Here is a 17,271-nt window from a genome sequence, read left to right as displayed (position 1 = left end):
TTGTTGAATGTGCGAAATGATTTTAACAGCAATTGGCAACTCATGTCTTATTCAGAATTTCCAGTCACGCCATAACAAATGGCAATCTATTTCATGCGAGAACTACAGAGGTTAAAAATAACTGTCTGCTATTGCACCACCCTGTTTCTCCTCCCAATGCTTTAGAGACAGAGAATTGTAATTGTTTGTTTGGCTCAAATGATATTGTGAATATTGTAAATGATAATTGGAAAAAGATCTTGTCTATCTTAAATAACACACACACACACACACACACACACTTACATACATATACAGCAACTATTGAATGATTATTACTGGATATATGGGCGAGAGGAAATTAAAATGTTTTACATGTATGTGACAAAAAAAATTGTAGACTATAATATACGGTATGTATATATTTTTTTAATATCTAAGTTATAAACATATTTTTTACCAATTGTACCTTGACCAAGCACAACATTCTGGCCACATGCACAATACAATGTGTTCATTGACAGCGTAGTGGTTCACATATGTTAATCATATATGTATCCGTCATCTATATAGGTGATTGATACACCAGCTGTTTTATTTGAAAAGTGAAATGATAAAGAATTTCTCCAAAGCAGCTTGTTGCCATTGGAGCTTGTTTTGAACAGCATAACAACTTTTGCTTGCAATTTGCTTAGGTCAGCATTCCAGACATTATATTAATTGCACTTCTGTCAAGACAAAAGTAAAATACATTAAGCAGATCAATTATGCTGGTTAAATGAAATATTGCTTACATTCAAACGGTTTCAGTATAGTAATCAATTTTGAATGTATTTTTTCTGCCCCCTTTTGGGATTTTCCAGTAACAACAAGCTTCACTTATGGCAAAGTAGAGGAATTGGATCTGAACCGAATTAACAGTGCTGAAACTAATTAGCTCATAATAGCTTTGACTTTGACTAATTATTTGTGAACTGTTTTCCTCACCGCTTGCTTGCCTCGCACACACACTCGCTGCACTCATTATATATATACTCGCTGCACTCATTATATCTGAAAATCTTTTTTTTTTGCATCGCTTGCCTGCCTCGTACATATTCCCTGGCAAAGTTACTGTAAACGGTTTGATTTACATGTGGTTCCACTAAATTTTGTTGCACACCGACTCACCTCACTCGTAAAGTTGCTCTGGCTGCAAATTTTGATTGACACATGATCTGCTTACGCTCAACTGTCTTCTGCAGCGCTTGCTAAAAATGGGGAAATAATCTTGGCAAACCAATGAATGCACTGTAACAACACTGTCTTCCATTTTAGGATATCAAGCTTCTTGCTATTTAAAGAAAAAAAGGAATATTCCACAACTGTTTTGTATAATCATTTATTATAATTATTTTATTTTTACAAAATATAATAATTATTATCAACAATTATCAACAACAACAACAACAAAAAACGGGGCAGGACAATACATACATTCCCAAAAACAAAATGTGAAATTAAAAGACACATTCCTGTTCACAACAGGCCTTGTCCATCACCTCCTTCGTGTAAACGCAAACATCAATCTGGCTCGCTTCGCTGCAATTGCGGGAAGACCTCAAACACGTGCACATAGGGATGAATAACAAATAAATAGAGGCGATCGAAGATGACACGGTGTTATGCGAACAACCAATAAAGTTGTTCCACTTCCTGAAACACTTTCTTTGCTCCTTCAGATCCAGAATGGGACTACATTAAAACATGAAGTGATGGTCAGTTGAAAACAAGAATAATCACTAAAATCAACGTCCCAATAGTTCTGCAAAGCATTACATGAAATCATCAAATGACCATAAATGGAAAATAAAAAGTCTAGGTTTGTGGTAATCATAATGAACATCATTAATCAGTTATCTAGGATGCCACACTTTGATGTGCAGAGAAACCAAAGACTTAATCTTGACCATCATTAGAAGCTGAAACAGGATTTAATATATGACTTTTTTCAAAATTTCCTCACAAATCAAATTCACTTAATCCCTGGGTATACAGTAATCCATCCTAATGAGCTAGGCACAGCTATATACTGCAGGGAATATTTTAGGCTCGTTCTTAAACCGGACTATTATAGTGTAAAATAATCTACATTTATTTTTATGAATTTAACCTTTATTTAAACCAGTTCATGTAGCTCTCGATGGAATTTGGCTCGTGTGCCACGACAAAACGACAGAGGAAAGCACAAGCAAACACAGAACAGAGAGAAGGAGAGTGAGTGGATGACAGCGTAGAGAAGGTGTGTCAAACTGTTTTTTTGTCGAGGGCCACATTGTCGTCACGGTTTCCCTAAGAGGGCCGTTGACCGTGAAACCATATAAATGTTTAGTCACATCATAATATTATTACATACACACAACAAATTGATGGATACCTAGTTTAGAAATCAGAAGTCAAGGATAATAGTTTGTTCAACTATTGTTCAATTTACTGTAAACAGAAAAAGCTCTCAAAGATACCATTTATTATTATTTCATGAGAATTTGAGCAAGAATCATGGAAGTTGACAGATGATTTGCTTTCGCGGGCCAGATGAAATGACTTGGCGGGCCAGATTTGGCTCCCGGGAGTTTGACACCTGTGGCGTAGAGGATGTTTGTGTTGAAATAAAGAGATGTTTTGTGTAAAAGGCCTTACAGCAGCAACAAGCAGAGTTTGCGCCACTCATACTGCTTAAAAGTAGCCGTGAGGGTATTTTGGTATTATAAAAAAAATAATAATAATGTTCTGCTTGCTTTTATCAGTCTTGATAAAAAGCAAGCAAGAGATGTGTTCTTTTCAGTCAGAACACATCTCTATTCAATTAGGATTTTCCCAAGTGCTTTCACTGGAAGGGAGGGCAGTGCAGCAGGGGGATAAATGCAGACAAGCCGGACATGAGGTCATTAGGTGGGGGAGAGCCGGCACGCAGCAGGTGAAGTCCCACCCGCAGGCGACGGGGGAGTCAATCACATCACCTGCTGTGTCACAGTCCTCGGGGATAAAAGGACCGTGGCGCATGTGGAACTGGAAGAAGCCCGTTGGGCGCTGAGGGTCTTGGAGTTGGATTGGACCTGCGCCGCAGCCTGAGAGGCAATCCCCCTGATCCGACAAGACAGGCAGAGCGAAGGGGCGGGCAAACAGGTTCTGAGGATAGCCGTCGCCGCGCATCTCAGACAGCCCCGTCAGCAGTTCTCCAGCTACACACGTCAAGGGAAGAGAGAGAACAAAATGTCATCAGAATACTACTCATTGTGATGACACAACATGTATAGGCAACTAATATTTTAGCAATTTTGTGAGCACTGTTCCATTGTTTAAGGTTGTAGATCAAGGGTGGGTAAGGTACGGCCCGAGGGCCACGCACTGGCTGCCCCGTTCTCTAATCTAGCACACAGATTGATTGTTAAGGCTCAAGGTAATATTTGTTGGATTAATTGTAGTTTATTTCCTTCCATTCCAATTGTTTTACTAGTAGCATTTACATGTGTTTAAAACATTATATTATTCAATAATTGATTCTAATTAAATTAATTCCATATATACAATTGAAACATGAGAATGATTTTAGCATTGCAACAAATTTTATTTACAATGGTATCCTGACTTAAGGGTGCCTCAGTTTTTAAGTCACGAGCCATCGACGGGTCAGTTTTCTGCTTTGTGCAGCAAGACAAAAGTTGTATTATGAGCAAGCTTCAGATATGCCTGTGCTCGAGTTTATATATAAAAAAAAAAAAAAAAAAAAAAAAGAGCGACAGCCGCTGATTCAGCCGTTTACTGAACCCGACAACCAGTCAAAAACAAATACAAAATGACACCTCTTGCAAGCAGCATGAAGACGCACTCACACCACACTAACTGCGTGGTAAATGGGCAACAGGAGTCAGACTTCCTGATGCCAGTCACTCAGCACATGAATACTACTCTGTGTGTTTGTGTCTGTCTTTTGGCACAATTACACTTTATAAGACCAGTTTATTTCTTTACATTCTCTTTTATTGTGTTTGGTTATGTTTTTATATTTATAGTTGACAATTAAGTGCTATTTGTCTATTAAAAATGAAACAAAAAAATGGGGGTTTGGGAGGTTATAATAGATTAATGGCATTTTAGGTCATTTCAATGGGTAAAATTCACTTGGTACACAAGTAAATAGTGTAACTAAAGGGCTTGGCAATGTAATGAATTAAAATCTCAAGTCAAGGCTAAGGGTTTTTTGTTTTTTTTTACCGCATCTGTCTATAGCTATAATCCAATGCTGTCCTTTAGCACAAAGCTTTGCCCGCCCCCATTGTAAACGGTGCCAAACGGATAGTACCGTAGGTAAAAGTGATGGGGTACCAGCCTTGTGTTCGTCACTGTACTGTCTGTAAGTTATTGATGCGAAATTGAAGTCAATGCCAGCAAATTGGGCACTTCCAACACAGTATGAGCGACGGAACGTCAACTCTGGTGTAAGCAGGAAGGTACGACTGGAGTATATAGGGCAACGCTCGAAACTCACGGCTCACGCCCGTGTTGAAAGCAATTGTCCAGATGGTGGTCCCAGTTATCTAATTATAATTTCAGGAAGCCGCAAATGCTGTGTGAACGCGCAGTGTCTCCCACTTATGCGAGTTCTGTCTGAAAGGCACAGGCTGAGGCGAAAGCAAAAGAAAGGGGCTACAGAGACACACTGTCTATTGATTCGTCAACAGAGAATGGTCATGTGAAAAGAAGACTGAAATGAGAGATAATGTCAACATGCAGCACTGTGCCATGTTGTACAACTTGTCTTTGTCCTATTCAGTGGTTACGTTGTGTCCCGATGCTACCATCTAACACTATTTGACATAAATGCACATCAGAGTTGACCATCCCATGAAATACAGGGCATCCTCCTCCTACGATGGAGTTTCTTTTCTAGAGCGGTGACATAATCTGATTTTGTACAGTACTGTGCAAAAGTCAGTATCACCAAACCGCCATTCGATTTGCTGTTTGAGCAAAGCCATAATGACTTCATATAACTAGAAAGACACTCAATAGAGCACACATCTCTGTCAAACTGTTAATAAAAGTTAAAGAATGAAAATACAGCACCATTTTTGTTTTAGTTTGTCCAACTATTCATTAACTAGCTAGTTAGTCTACTTCCCTGTGAATGGAAGATTATGAACAGACGGGAGGTGCCATTATGACTCTGTGAGGTGGACGGGTTGCATTGATGTCATAGTGACTCAAATGGTAAAACAATACATCAAAAATATATTCCAGTCTCCGTAACTTTATGCAGATTGACAGCATTTTCTTCCTTGTCTCATGCCAGGGGGAAACTTTGAAATACTTGTGCATCCGTTCCAGCATTTAATCATTACAGCAGAGAAAGGAGTCAATGTGCACCTACAGCAATTATAAAGATTAATTTTCCATAGGAAGGTTAAGATTTCTTCATGTATTTGATGAACTTGTCTTTGGGCCACATACAACAAGTTATTATTTATATTCCCAAGAGGATTCACTAAATTCTCTGAACGGACAAATTCATCTTTGAAGGATCCGTGGAAATGGCCAAAATATGACAACTAAAATGGCAGACTACCTGCGTCGCTTCGGGCATGGGCTCTTAAGATCAAAAATCATGAAGAAAAATGGAGTGAAGCAATGGCAACAATATTAGCGGTTGGAAAACATACAGGTGCATCGCAATAAACTGGAATATGGTAGAAAAGCTTATTCATTTCAGTGGTTCAATTGAAAAAGCAAAACTCAAACATTCATTAAACAAATAGGAAAATCATTTTCAGAAGGCAAATTATTGCCTTAGTTTCTACATCAAAAACCGTTTGATTGTTTCTTATGTAATATTCTAATTACTTGAAATGGTAAACAGAGTTTTTGTTAGCCATAAACTACACAAAATGATAAATAAACTAATTAAATAGTTTCCTCTCTTTGTAATGAATCTATATAAAAACCTTAACGTCTTTAATTGCGCCACTGAAATAAACAACATTTTCTATGATATTCAAACGTATTGAGATGCCCCAGTACAATAGAGTAGCAGCTGATACCACATTGAGGGGCGGGAAAAAAACAAAAGAAAAAAAAACAGAGGAGGAACCGAATGAACAAGTGTCTTGTTCTACAGTAGCAAGGACAACAAGCCTCCCTCCTTCTTTACCTGCAGGCTGCAGCCTGCTTTCTGTAGGCCTGACCACACCAAGGTCATGGCTTTAAGAGAAAGCGGGGGGTCCGTCTGCGCCGAGGGCGGCCCTCATCCTCTGGAGCGCCGTGTCAAAAAGGGGTAAACCATGCATGCATGCGCACACACAGACAGACACAAAACGAGAATGGAAAAAGGAAAAACGTAAATGATTTAGAACGGAAGACAGTAAATGCTCAATGTAAAAAAAAAAAAGATTTAAAAAAAAAACAAACAAAACAAAAAAAAAGACGAAATCATAAAATCCATTGTGATGCATAGTAATGCATCTGACATTGTAAGTAAATCCTATACACACTCTATAAAGTGGGTGAGGACAGTAGGTTTTCCTACAGCGAAGGTTTCTTTCAATATAATTGAACCATTTTCACCTTGTTTGTCCAGTTCCAGGCTCGACTGCCGAGGTAAGGGAGGCGCCAGCTTTCCGGAGACCGCGGCGCTACTACGAGACAGTAAGCCAGCTGAATTATTGCTTTGCTCCATCTCGCCACCATACCCGTCCTGATCTCCTTCATCCCTGAACCAAATAAAACACAGGGAAGCACATCAGTGTCAAAGTTCAGATGAAGGTGAATGTACTTTACATGAGGATTAGTTGGACAAGCAGTTGTTTAGTTACAACCCACATGCTCCCTGACTGCAAGGTGTACTTCTTCCGAGTGATCCTGGTGGCTTGTTGAGTGAAGTAGTCATGCCGTTCAGACTTCTTCCACATGTAGTAGTACGCCACACACTCCCCCACAGAGCGGGTCCTTACCTGTGGAGAAGGTAGTCTGTTTATTACGCCGACTCAGGACAAGCAGTCAACCAGGTTGATATGTTTCTGCAACATCGCGTGGACATCGGGGACAGTGCCTCTGGATTGGCAGACTGGGGTGGTGGGCCCCCTTTTTAAGAAGGGGGACCGGAGGGTGTGTTCCAACTACAGGGGGATCACACTCCTCAGCCTCCCTGGTAAGGTCTATTCAGGGGTGCTGGAGAGGAGGGTCCGTCGGGAAGACGAATCTCAGATTTAGGAGGAGCAGTGTGGTTTTCGTCCTGGCCGTGGAACAGTGTACCAGCTCTACTCCCTCGGCAGGGTCCTCGAGGGTGCGTGGGAGTTTGCCAAACCAGTCTACATGTGTTTTGCGGGCTTGGAGAAGGTGTTCGACTGTGTCCCTCAGGGAGTCCTGTGGGGGGTGCTTCGGGAGTATGGGGTACCGAACCCCCTGATACGGGCTGTTCGGTCCCTGTACGACCGGTGTCAGAGTTTGGTGCACATTGCCGGCAGTAAGACAGACTCGCCAAGGCTGCCCTTTGTCACCGATTCTGTTCATAACTTTTATGGACAGAATTTCTAGGCGTAGCCAAGGCGAAGAGGGGGTTCGGTTTGGTGGCCTCAGAATTGCATCTCTGCTTTTTGCAGATGATGTGGTTCTGTTCGCTTCATCCAGCCGTGATCTCCAACTCTCACTGGAGCGATTTGCAGCCAAGTGTGAAGCGGCTGGGATGAGAATCAGCACTTCCAAATCTGAGACCATGGTCCTCAGTCGGAAAAGGGTGGCGTGCCCTCTCTGTGTCGGGGATGAGATCATGCCCCAAGCGGAGGAGTTCAAGTATCTTGGGGTCTTGTTCACGAGTGAGGGAAGAATGGAACAGGAGATCGACAGGCGGATCGGTGCGGCGTCTGCAGTGATGCAGACTTTGTATTGGTCCGTTGTGGTAAAGAAGGAGCTAAGCCGAAAGGGGAAGCTCTCGATTTACTGGTCGATCTACGTTCCTACCCTCACCTATGGTCACGAGCTGTGGGTCCGTGTGTGTGTTTCCTCCGCAGGGTGTCCGGGCTCTCCCTTAGAGATGGGGTGAGAAGCTCGGTCATCCGGGAGGATCACAGAGTAGAGCCGCTGCTCCTCCACATCGAGAGGAGCCAGATGAGGTGGCTGGGGCATCTGATTCGGATGCCTCCCGGACGCCTCCCTGGTGAGGTGTTCCGGGCACATCCCACCGGGAGGAGACCCCGGGGACGACCCAGGATATGCTGGAGAGACTACGTCTCTCGGCTGGCCTGGGAACTCCTCGGGATCCCCTCAGAAGAGCTGGAGGAAGTGGCTGGGGAGAGGGAAGTCTGGGCGTCCCTGCTAAAGCTAATGCGACCCGACCTCGGATAAGCGGTAGAAAATGGATGGATGGATGGAGGACAAGCAGTCTTTTGTTTTTGTCAGCTGTGTGGTACTCGAGGTCTGATTTGAACATTATGCCTTTATGTGAATGGACACAAAGATGTTTTCATTATCTGTGTATGTGAATGTGAAAACCCCTAAATCTACTTGTGTGGCTTAACCTTTGAAAAATGTGACCTGACAATGGCCTTGCAAGTCAGGAATAAACATCTCTTGTCTTTGAAGCACTTACCTTATTAGCCTGAATGAGGTGGAAGTTTTTCCCGTAAACTTTATAGCCATGCTCAAAATTCCTACACTCCTCCTCGCTCCAGCCACACAGATGTTCTAAAAACCAGGGATGAGCATGAGCAAAATCAGATTAAGCAAAACATTCTAAGTCAATCATAAAAGTCACCAGTATATTTTTTTCCTTAATTTTCTTCAAGTAAGTATTGCACTTGCTTTACAGCTGTAAGACATGAATACAAAAGTAAGTCTTACCAATGAACACTTTCACATTGAAATGTAATCGTCGCACTGCTTCCTCTGCATTGAAGTTGCATTTCAGCAGTTCATACAGTGCCTGGTAGCACAGACACACACACACAAAAAAAAGCCTGACCAAGACATTTACTGTAATTAGATAGTGTCGGTCATTCTCACAGCTAAGCCTTCCTCATTTAAAAAATTAAAAAATAAAGGAAATAAAACCTCCACCACATATAATTATAGTGTATACTGTAAATGTGTGTTTGGGAAAATCATAGTGCTTCTGTATGTCTCTGAAATATCTCATTTCACAGTAAAATGAAAGTTAGTATATTTACACTGCAAATGAACAAATGTGCATGGGAATGACCTGGGTGGCTGTGGGGAAGGACCACTGTGATTGGCCAATGGCTAACAATACGGGTTTTGGTGTTATCGCACAAATCTACAGGTTTCACATGCTCTTGTTGTAGATGATGAACGACGACGAAATTTTGTTTTTGCGATGAGTGGCTGTGTATTATCAGTAATACAGTGAAAATCAACGTTAATGTGAATATTTACTCAGTCGATTTACAGTGCGCACCTCTAAACTTGCTACATGCCTCCTAAAATCTTAAATTAGGGGTCGCTCTTATTCTAATTGCGGAGCCCAAATATGAGTGGACAGACAAATGTTTCCATTATGTGTGTATGTGAATGGACAGATGTCAACATTAGGTGTACTATATAGTACCTGCTCATTGTCTCGGACAGTGTCAGCACGTGTTTGCTTGCACACTGCCCCCTCTTGGCCACATGGCCTCTGTACATTCAACAAGAAGTCCTCCACTTCCTGCAACGGAAGAGCACCTGGTCTCCACAGCAACTGGTCCTCACTGTTGTACGCTGGTCACAGGGATGCCAGAGATGTAGAAATAAGGATTTGGAAGAATGGCAGAAGTAAGAGGTTCCTACCTTGTTCCTGGTATGTATATGGACTGAGTGGAGGGATTATTGCCTGGTACATGGAACCAACCATGATCTCCTGGTGAAGCATGTCAGAGAAATGTGTGTCAGGCTGCTTCAGTGATGGCAAAATGCGTGTCATTCAATCTGTTGGGGACTGACCTTGTGTTCTTCGTTGGAGGGAAGGGAGATATCGTCGGACTCCTCGTCAGATGAGCAGACGGATGTGTCTTTGTTTCCATCTGAGAGGAAACAGAACATTAGAAAGTCTGTCTTCTGGAATCCACCTTAATGATTTGTTATTTAATGTCAGATTGTAAGCCAGGTACACACATGTCTGCAATGGGGCTGAATTTGAACATTTTCCTTCCCTTGCGATCAAAGTCAGCAAAGGTCTAATTGTCAGATTTCGTTGAAAGATTAATCTGAGGGGTGGCACGGTGGGCGACTGGTTAGAGCATCAGCCTCACAGTTCTGAGGACCCGGGTTCAATCCCCGGTCCCGCCTGTGTGGAGTTTGCATGTTTTCCCCGTGCCTGCGTGGGTTTTCTCTGGGCACTCCGGTTTCCTCCCACATCCCAAAAACATGCATGGTAGGTTAATTGACAACTCTAAATTGCCCGTAGGTGTGAATGGTTGTTTGTTTATATGTGCCCTGCGATTGGCTGGCAACCAGTTCAGGGTGTATCCCGCCTCCTGCCCGATGATAGCTGGGATAGGCTCGAGCACGCCCGCGACCCTAATGAGGAGAAGCGGCTCAGAAAATGAATGGATAGATGGATTAATCTGAGGGATTACCCTGTGGTGCGGGCCGACAAGCGTAAATATTAAACCTGTCCAATATTTACGATGGTAAATCCTTATGTGTGTGTTGGTCAACACAGAGTTGGGCAAAAACACAGAGCGAATGAACAAATTAATCTGGTTTTGACGTACTATGTCTTCCATAGTACGTCAAAACCAGATTAATTTGTTCCTGTACCGTTCTGTGCATTGTGTCACTTGCAAAAGACCGGATACCTAAAAGGATACCTATAACGTCATGAAATGACATCTATCCATACAGTAAGTCAAATTGCATTCAGGAAGATAGCATATGTAACACTTCAATCTACAAGTTGTAAAAAAAAATGTTTAAAAAGTTTTCTTGAATTGCTTCATTGGGCTTTTACTTTTTTAGGGAGAACATTGCAGTGTGCTATTACTGCACAGGTGGACATAGACCACAGCGCTCAGGAAGACTGCTTCAAAATAATACAAAACTGTCTCAAGCTAAAGTGGCCTTAACACACAAACTATGAACCCATCATTCGTTTATGTAAGCACTTGGGCTGGGCTTATTTTGATGATTTAATTACATCAGAGGTGTCAAAACGTTTTCCTCTGAGGGCTACATACCGAAAAAAATCTAAGGATGCAAGGGCCACATAGAAATTCTTAAAATTTTATTACATGCTAAAACCAGTCTATAAAGTAATTATACATTGCATTTACTGCTACATCACAGCTTTCAGTTAAAAGGTTTAAGGCAAATGATTTGGGATTTTTCAGGATTTTGAGGTGGTTTGCGGCCCTGTATCCCACTAGAATGCATCTGCCCCTACCATGAGCAGATCTCCACATTAAGAACCGGAACAAGAGCAATCCATAGGAAACTGACCATTTTTTAAGCAATGTTTACTGGAGGATTACTAATATGATAGGTTTACAAATAAAAACTTGACACAGAGCAAATTGGAGCAAACCATTTTTGGTTGTGATGGTAAATAATCATTACGGTTATGCAGAAAAGTAATTTTATTCTGATTTGAGTTGTAAATAGTTTCTAGAAAATAAAAGTATCGAAAATGTATTTATAAAACCTATTCATTAGCATTATTTGTAGTAGTGGTAGTTGTTGTCTGGGGCATTGCACCCATATAGATATCGGAAACAACCCACTCTATCAACATTCACTCTTTTTTCACCACACCCACCTATTTTTGGATTATTATGTTAAAAGCAACGCAGGCCATGTCAAATGTTTTTTCAGGACATGTCACAAAATAAACAAACAAAGGGCAGTGGGCCACAAATGTCCCCAGGGCCGTAGTTTGGAAACCACTGAATTACATGATAGTTAAATGAACATCTTTACATATTAATTAACATGGTTCCTGTATTTTATGTTTGTATTTTAGTATATAATATGATTCATGAAAAAGAACAGTAAAATACAAATAAATAGGAGTAATAGTTGTTTTAGCCATGGTGTGTGTGTGTGTGTGTGTGTTGGGGGGGGGGGCGTTAGGGTTACGGCATCAGAATGACAAAGATGGTAACTTGTCTCAATTCGAACCAGGAAAACCCCTGGTCTGTGTACCCACGACATTAGGCAAAAGGCATTGTGCTGTGTAACTCACGAGGCAGGTGTTGCTGGAGCAGATCTGAGGTGCTGGAGGTGACTGAGGGGGTGAGATCATCAGCTGATGACTCCACTGCATCTGCTGTAGCAAAGATTTCTTCAGTGATCTGGTTCTGGAGAAGACAGGGAACATTGGAGGTGCAATATAGACAGCGGTGTGTGGATTTTTTTATTATTTATTTAAGCTTTGTTGGCCTGAGGAGGAGAGAGGGGTCTCACCTCCTCCAGAGTCATGTCTGGCAGAACGGTGGTGACGTGACAGCTCTGCTTGGCTGGATCAGGCACCGCGTAGCCACACAGAGCCAGCAGCTCCTCCAAGGGCACCTCACTGGCCTACGAAGTAAGACAATAAACAGGAATAATGGGAAAAAAAATACAGAATGGGATCCATTTAGCCGAAGAGGAGCGACGTAAACGTACAGTCTGGGATTGGGCCGCCGCCATCTGCGGAAGAGGAGAGCTTCTCCTTCAACTCCGGATAAGACTCCTGCTTCCTCTCCGGCCTAGCGTCTTCATCGCCGTACCTCACGATCTCAACTGGGATGGGGCCTCGGCGGCCAGGTCCACAGGCCCTCGGCCCGCCTATGGACAGAAACAGTGGTCACTGACATACCATACTTGGAAAAGAAGTCTTAGGCCAGAATTGCATGTGTTGTTGTCACTCAGGGTGCACTCACACTAGACTAGGGCTGGAGCTATGTGCATGTTTAGGTGCAGGTATTTTTATTGTCCACTTGGAGTCACAATCCTCATGGTCATCATCTACACTGCATTTTCTGTGACTTTGAGTGTATATGGCTTTAAAAGGTGGGGCCTGGCGTGGTGAGTGACGTAGGTGTCAGTGAAAGAGACTAGAGTTGGTTGTCGTTAGCAACTGCCTGGTAATTGGCCAACCGTTAGCCAGTCAGGGTACCAGTATGTTGTGTCTGAATGTTTATTTTGTTAGCCTTTGTCCAATAAAGCGATTGAAAGTGCACTAGCGACTATGTCTATCCTGGAACACAAGATGAGACCGGCCAGCTCGTTGAAGAGAAGTATGCCACTCCCATTAATTACAACAACTAAATTCAACGTAATGATGAGTTTTTTTTTCTCCCAATGATTTGTTTTTATTTCTTTCTATGCCTCTGAATTAGGAATTCTTGTGAAACCGGTCACTGGCACCAAAAAGTTTGGGCCCTGCTGCACAGTGCTGAAAAAAAATATCAATGATGTTATCAGCTCCACTTTTATCACATTAGCGTTGACTACAAAAAAATCTGTAGTCTTTCAACCCCTGGTTGCGATGTCAAAATTACTGCAGTGACGACGACAAGAAAGCTAGTGATCGTCCAAGACATCCACATAACTATTCCGAACCATTTACATAACATTTAAAACATGTTTGTGCCATTAAAATAAACAGACAAGACTCCCCTGCCTCAGCTTGTCTTTCATCTTACAATATTACACAAAGAAGTTAATAGGTTTGAACTGGAGGTGGCATTTCTTTTAGCTTGTTTTGTAAGAGACATTTTACGCTGGGAAGGAAACAAACTAAACTTTACACAGCGCCAGGCTAGTTGAAAAGACTTTAGTCACTCTGTCGTGTTATTTGACCCATTATCAGGACAAAGTAGTCCATATAATAAAACGGGCCAAACTTGAGCTACCTTTTACTACTGTTTACTGTGTTGCTATGTCAAAATGATGGCTGTGACTACGACAAGAAAGCCACTGGTGGCCTCAGACTTCCACAGCCCTGTCCAGACAAGTTATCATTAGCTAATTAAACTTTTTTTTTTGTTTTGTTCCTTAGCTCGCATTAGCAAAGCCATGAGAACATATGTTTTGATAGCATAAAGGTCTGGCCAATGCAAGCTAGCTCTTAAACACAAACATACCACATGTAACGTGATTTTTTTTTCCTTCTCAGTACGAGCATCATGTAAATGAATACATAGTTTCAATCACGTGATCAGTATTTGTTTGTCCACTGTGTGCAAACACAGGACGAATCTTTACTCAAATACACCAGAACAAAACAATGGGTCGCCCTCCAACATTTTGGTGCGTGACGTCATGGCAAAACTATCCATAAAAGAGGGAAATTATTTTGTGTGCACTTTATTTTACCGTCGTGTTTTGTTTCATAGTGTTATCAAAATGGTTACTGCATGTAACTGACAGTAAAAATTCACACAGAAAATACAAAACTACATTTCAGTCTGTGATTTTTTTTTTTTTTTAACTTTTAATTAAAGGTATAGTATGTAGCTTTCAAACTGCTAACAAGATTTAAATGTAGCCTCACTCCACTACCCGCCCCCTCACGTCTTTGCCCAAAGAAACACCCCCAGCTCACTGCGTTACCGTGCACGGCAGCTACATTACTACCATGGGTTATTCATGATGGAGTCTTGCCAAACACTACATGTTACCGGTTTTATGTTGTATTTTTGGGGGAATGTAAACTCAATTAAAAATATGAGAGGTGACCAACTTACCTGATGACCCAGTGAGCATTGGAAGTGGTTTTCCAAGCCCAGCCATATGCAGCCATCCACGTATAGGAAACCATTGTTAAATACATTTCCCCTTAAGTGTTTTGAGAGCTTCCCAATTCCTTCTTTTTGTCCTTTGTTGTTTAACTTGAGTTAAATAATCCTGCCAAGAAACTAAAATAGTCTCATTTCACGAGAGGCGGCTTTTTGTCCTCACATGGCTACATGTGCGTGGAGCGCATACGCAAATGATCGACGCAGTCGCACCTTCTGTCCTTACGGTCTCTGATTGGCTATTCTTGCCACGCTGTGACAAGTTGTACGATAAAAAATATATTTTTTTTTAATTAGATGGCATTGGCATTAGATACGGCCAGAGAGGGATGATTTTTTCCAAAGATAATTTTAATAATATTCTGTCAGCTCATACAGACAGTTTTAACATCCATCCATCCATTTTCTACACATCCTCTGTTCAAGGTCACGGGGAGCTGGAGCCTATCCCAGTTGATTTTGGGCGAAAGCCGGACTACACCCTTGACTGGTCATCAGTCACATATAGAGATGAACAACTAGTCACTCTCACATTCGCACCGTCACTGAGTGGGAACTGAACCCACATGGCCTGTACCCAAGTCAGGCGAATGTACCACTACACCATCATTGACGGTTTTACATATATGACAAAAACTGTTTGTTTGCTTTTTTAAAATAAAAACCGCAAACTAAGTAGTTGAATCAGTACTTTTACACTCTTTTTTTTTTTTTTAACACTAGTATCCACCATTGCCTGCCTTATCTTGTGCTTCCTCTTGATATCTTAGACACAGTAGCTCATTGGTTTGGGTAGGAGTTGGCCTCACTTTTAGCATGTTTTGTAGCAGTGAACCATTTATTTTTTTAAGCGTAATGTTTAATGTTACCCTTAAAAAAATATATGAACAACGAATAAGCAACAAGCAGATAACACTCCGTGCCTTATCTTTAGTTTCATTTCACAAGTTACACATGGATTTCTCGTGTAAGTTTCTTTTGGAGGTGGCATCACTTTTAAGCACGTTTTGTACGAGTCACGAAAGTTTATGACCACCGGAGCAACAGGGGAAAGGACACGAAGTAAACTTTACACAGTAGCACGCTAGTTTGAAAAAGCTCCATTCGCTCGGGAGTGTAATTTGTTAAACATGGCCCGTTGTCGTGACAAAGTTGTGCTGCTTGTGTTGCGAGTGTGTGACCAGGGGCGCTTTCCTGCCACTTGGTGCTGAACGCCTCTTCCTTCTCGGCGGATCGCGCGAGAAGGAAATAAAAAGTCAAAATGTCCAACTAAAAAAAAAAAAAAAAAACCAAAAGAGACGACAAAGATTACTAAGACAACTTTTTCAGCGTGTAAAAACTTCACCAAACCACTCGGCCCACCGCCGTGTTTTTAGCCTTCCTTCTTTTGTTTTCTGTTCGGTTCCTCTCGACGGCTAAAAGGGAGGAGGAAGGGGAGGAATGGCTCTTGAACGCCGAGCGAGAGGCTCGAAACGCCGGGGAGCTTCTCCATTCCTCCCCCTTCTACCTCCACTTTCCCGACGTTTAACCCCCGCGTTGCTACGTTTCCCCTCCTCCACCCCTTCCGCGTTAGTTCCCCGGTACCACCGCCGACACATACGCCGTACCGTCCTGGGTGACGAGCGGCTGTATTTGGCCCTGGTTTAGCCCGTCGTCTGGGCGACTAGAGCCTCGTTTTCGTCCACTTACCTCCGCCGCCATTCCGTTCCTGCGTGAGCCGACTAGCCCGGATGTTGTAGGTCTGTTGTATAGCACTGTGCAACGCGACGTGTGTTACTGGCTCAGGTAGTTGTGTACATGTGGCAAAATAACTTCACTTTTTGTCGTCTATTTTTAATATATATATATTATATCTCAGACGAGTTTTGAACGTGTTTTAAGTCATTTTAAACTCACCGTTTCCTCTTGTTTCCCTCCCCCAAACAATTTACATCTGCTAGCTTTCCCCTACTCTGTAGTAGATATAGTGTACAGTAGCCTAGTTAATATTTTCCACTTTCGACATCTGTACTGTACAGCAGTATAAGGGCCAGTCCTGGCTACTGGATGGTTAATGTTACCAGAATATTAGCAATATTAGCAAAATATTTCAATTCTGAGGTCTTATTATAAATAGTCAAATAACTGTACACATACCAGTGCAATGATCATTTTTCTTCATTTTATACCTTTTTTTTCCATTGGCTGTATGTGATTTTGACATCTCCCACTCCAAACACTGCTAATATACGTGATAATTTTTTTGTTTTGTTTTATATAACAATATTATATTTGTTATATTTATAATATACAAACCCCAATTCCAATGAAGTTGGGATGTTGTGTAAAATGTAAATAAAAACAGAATACAAATCCTTTTAAAACTATATTCAATTGAATACACGACCAAGACAAGATATTTAAACGTTCCATATTTTGGGTATTTAGACCTCCATAAAGTGACTCGCTAACATGGACTTGGGTTTGCATTACAAGTGTCCAGAAAAGGCACCACTGACAGCTGTTTGACCCGGTTTTGTATCCGCTTTGTCCGTATTTGGCTAAG

General features: G+C 41.8%; 1 protein-coding gene across 3 annotated transcripts; it reads right to left on the bottom strand.

Annotated features, from left to right (window-relative positions):
• Window positions 1-1,422: 1,422 nt before the first annotated feature.
• mier2 (mesoderm induction early response 1, family member 2) lies at window positions 1,423-16,458 on the bottom strand. Of its 3 annotated transcripts, XM_061684762.1 has the most exons (13): window positions 16,416-16,458; window positions 12,610-12,771; window positions 12,409-12,522; window positions 12,188-12,302; window positions 9,949-10,028; window positions 9,796-9,865; window positions 9,575-9,726; window positions 8,851-8,932; window positions 8,600-8,694; window positions 6,835-6,965; window positions 6,580-6,725; window positions 6,167-6,266; window positions 3,114-3,200 (listed from the first exon to the last, which is right to left on the bottom strand). In XM_061684762.1, the coding sequence occupies exons 2-12, from the start codon at window positions 12,631-12,633 to the stop codon at window positions 6,211-6,213; spliced, it is 1,065 nt and encodes a 354-aa protein (XP_061540746.1). In that variant the 5' UTR covers window positions 12,634-12,771; window positions 16,416-16,458; the 3' UTR covers window positions 3,114-3,200; window positions 6,167-6,210. The 3 variants fall into 3 exon arrangements, with proteins under 3 accessions (XP_061540745.1, XP_061540746.1, XP_061540747.1); XM_061684761.1 differs by lacking the exon at window positions 6,167-6,266 and having other exon boundaries at window positions 1,423-3,200; XM_061684763.1 differs by lacking the exon at window positions 3,114-3,200 and having other exon boundaries at window positions 6,197-6,264.
• Between the last annotated feature and the right edge of the window lie 813 nt (window positions 16,459-17,271).

Source organism: Phycodurus eques, chromosome 8 (genome assembly GCF_024500275.1).
Source record: "Phycodurus eques isolate BA_2022a chromosome 8, UOR_Pequ_1.1, whole genome shotgun sequence".
Taxonomy (NCBI): Eukaryota; Metazoa; Chordata; class Actinopteri; order Syngnathiformes; family Syngnathidae; genus Phycodurus; species Phycodurus eques.
Note: the sequence above shows the minus strand (reverse complement) of the source record. Positions and strands in the feature narration are given on the sequence as shown.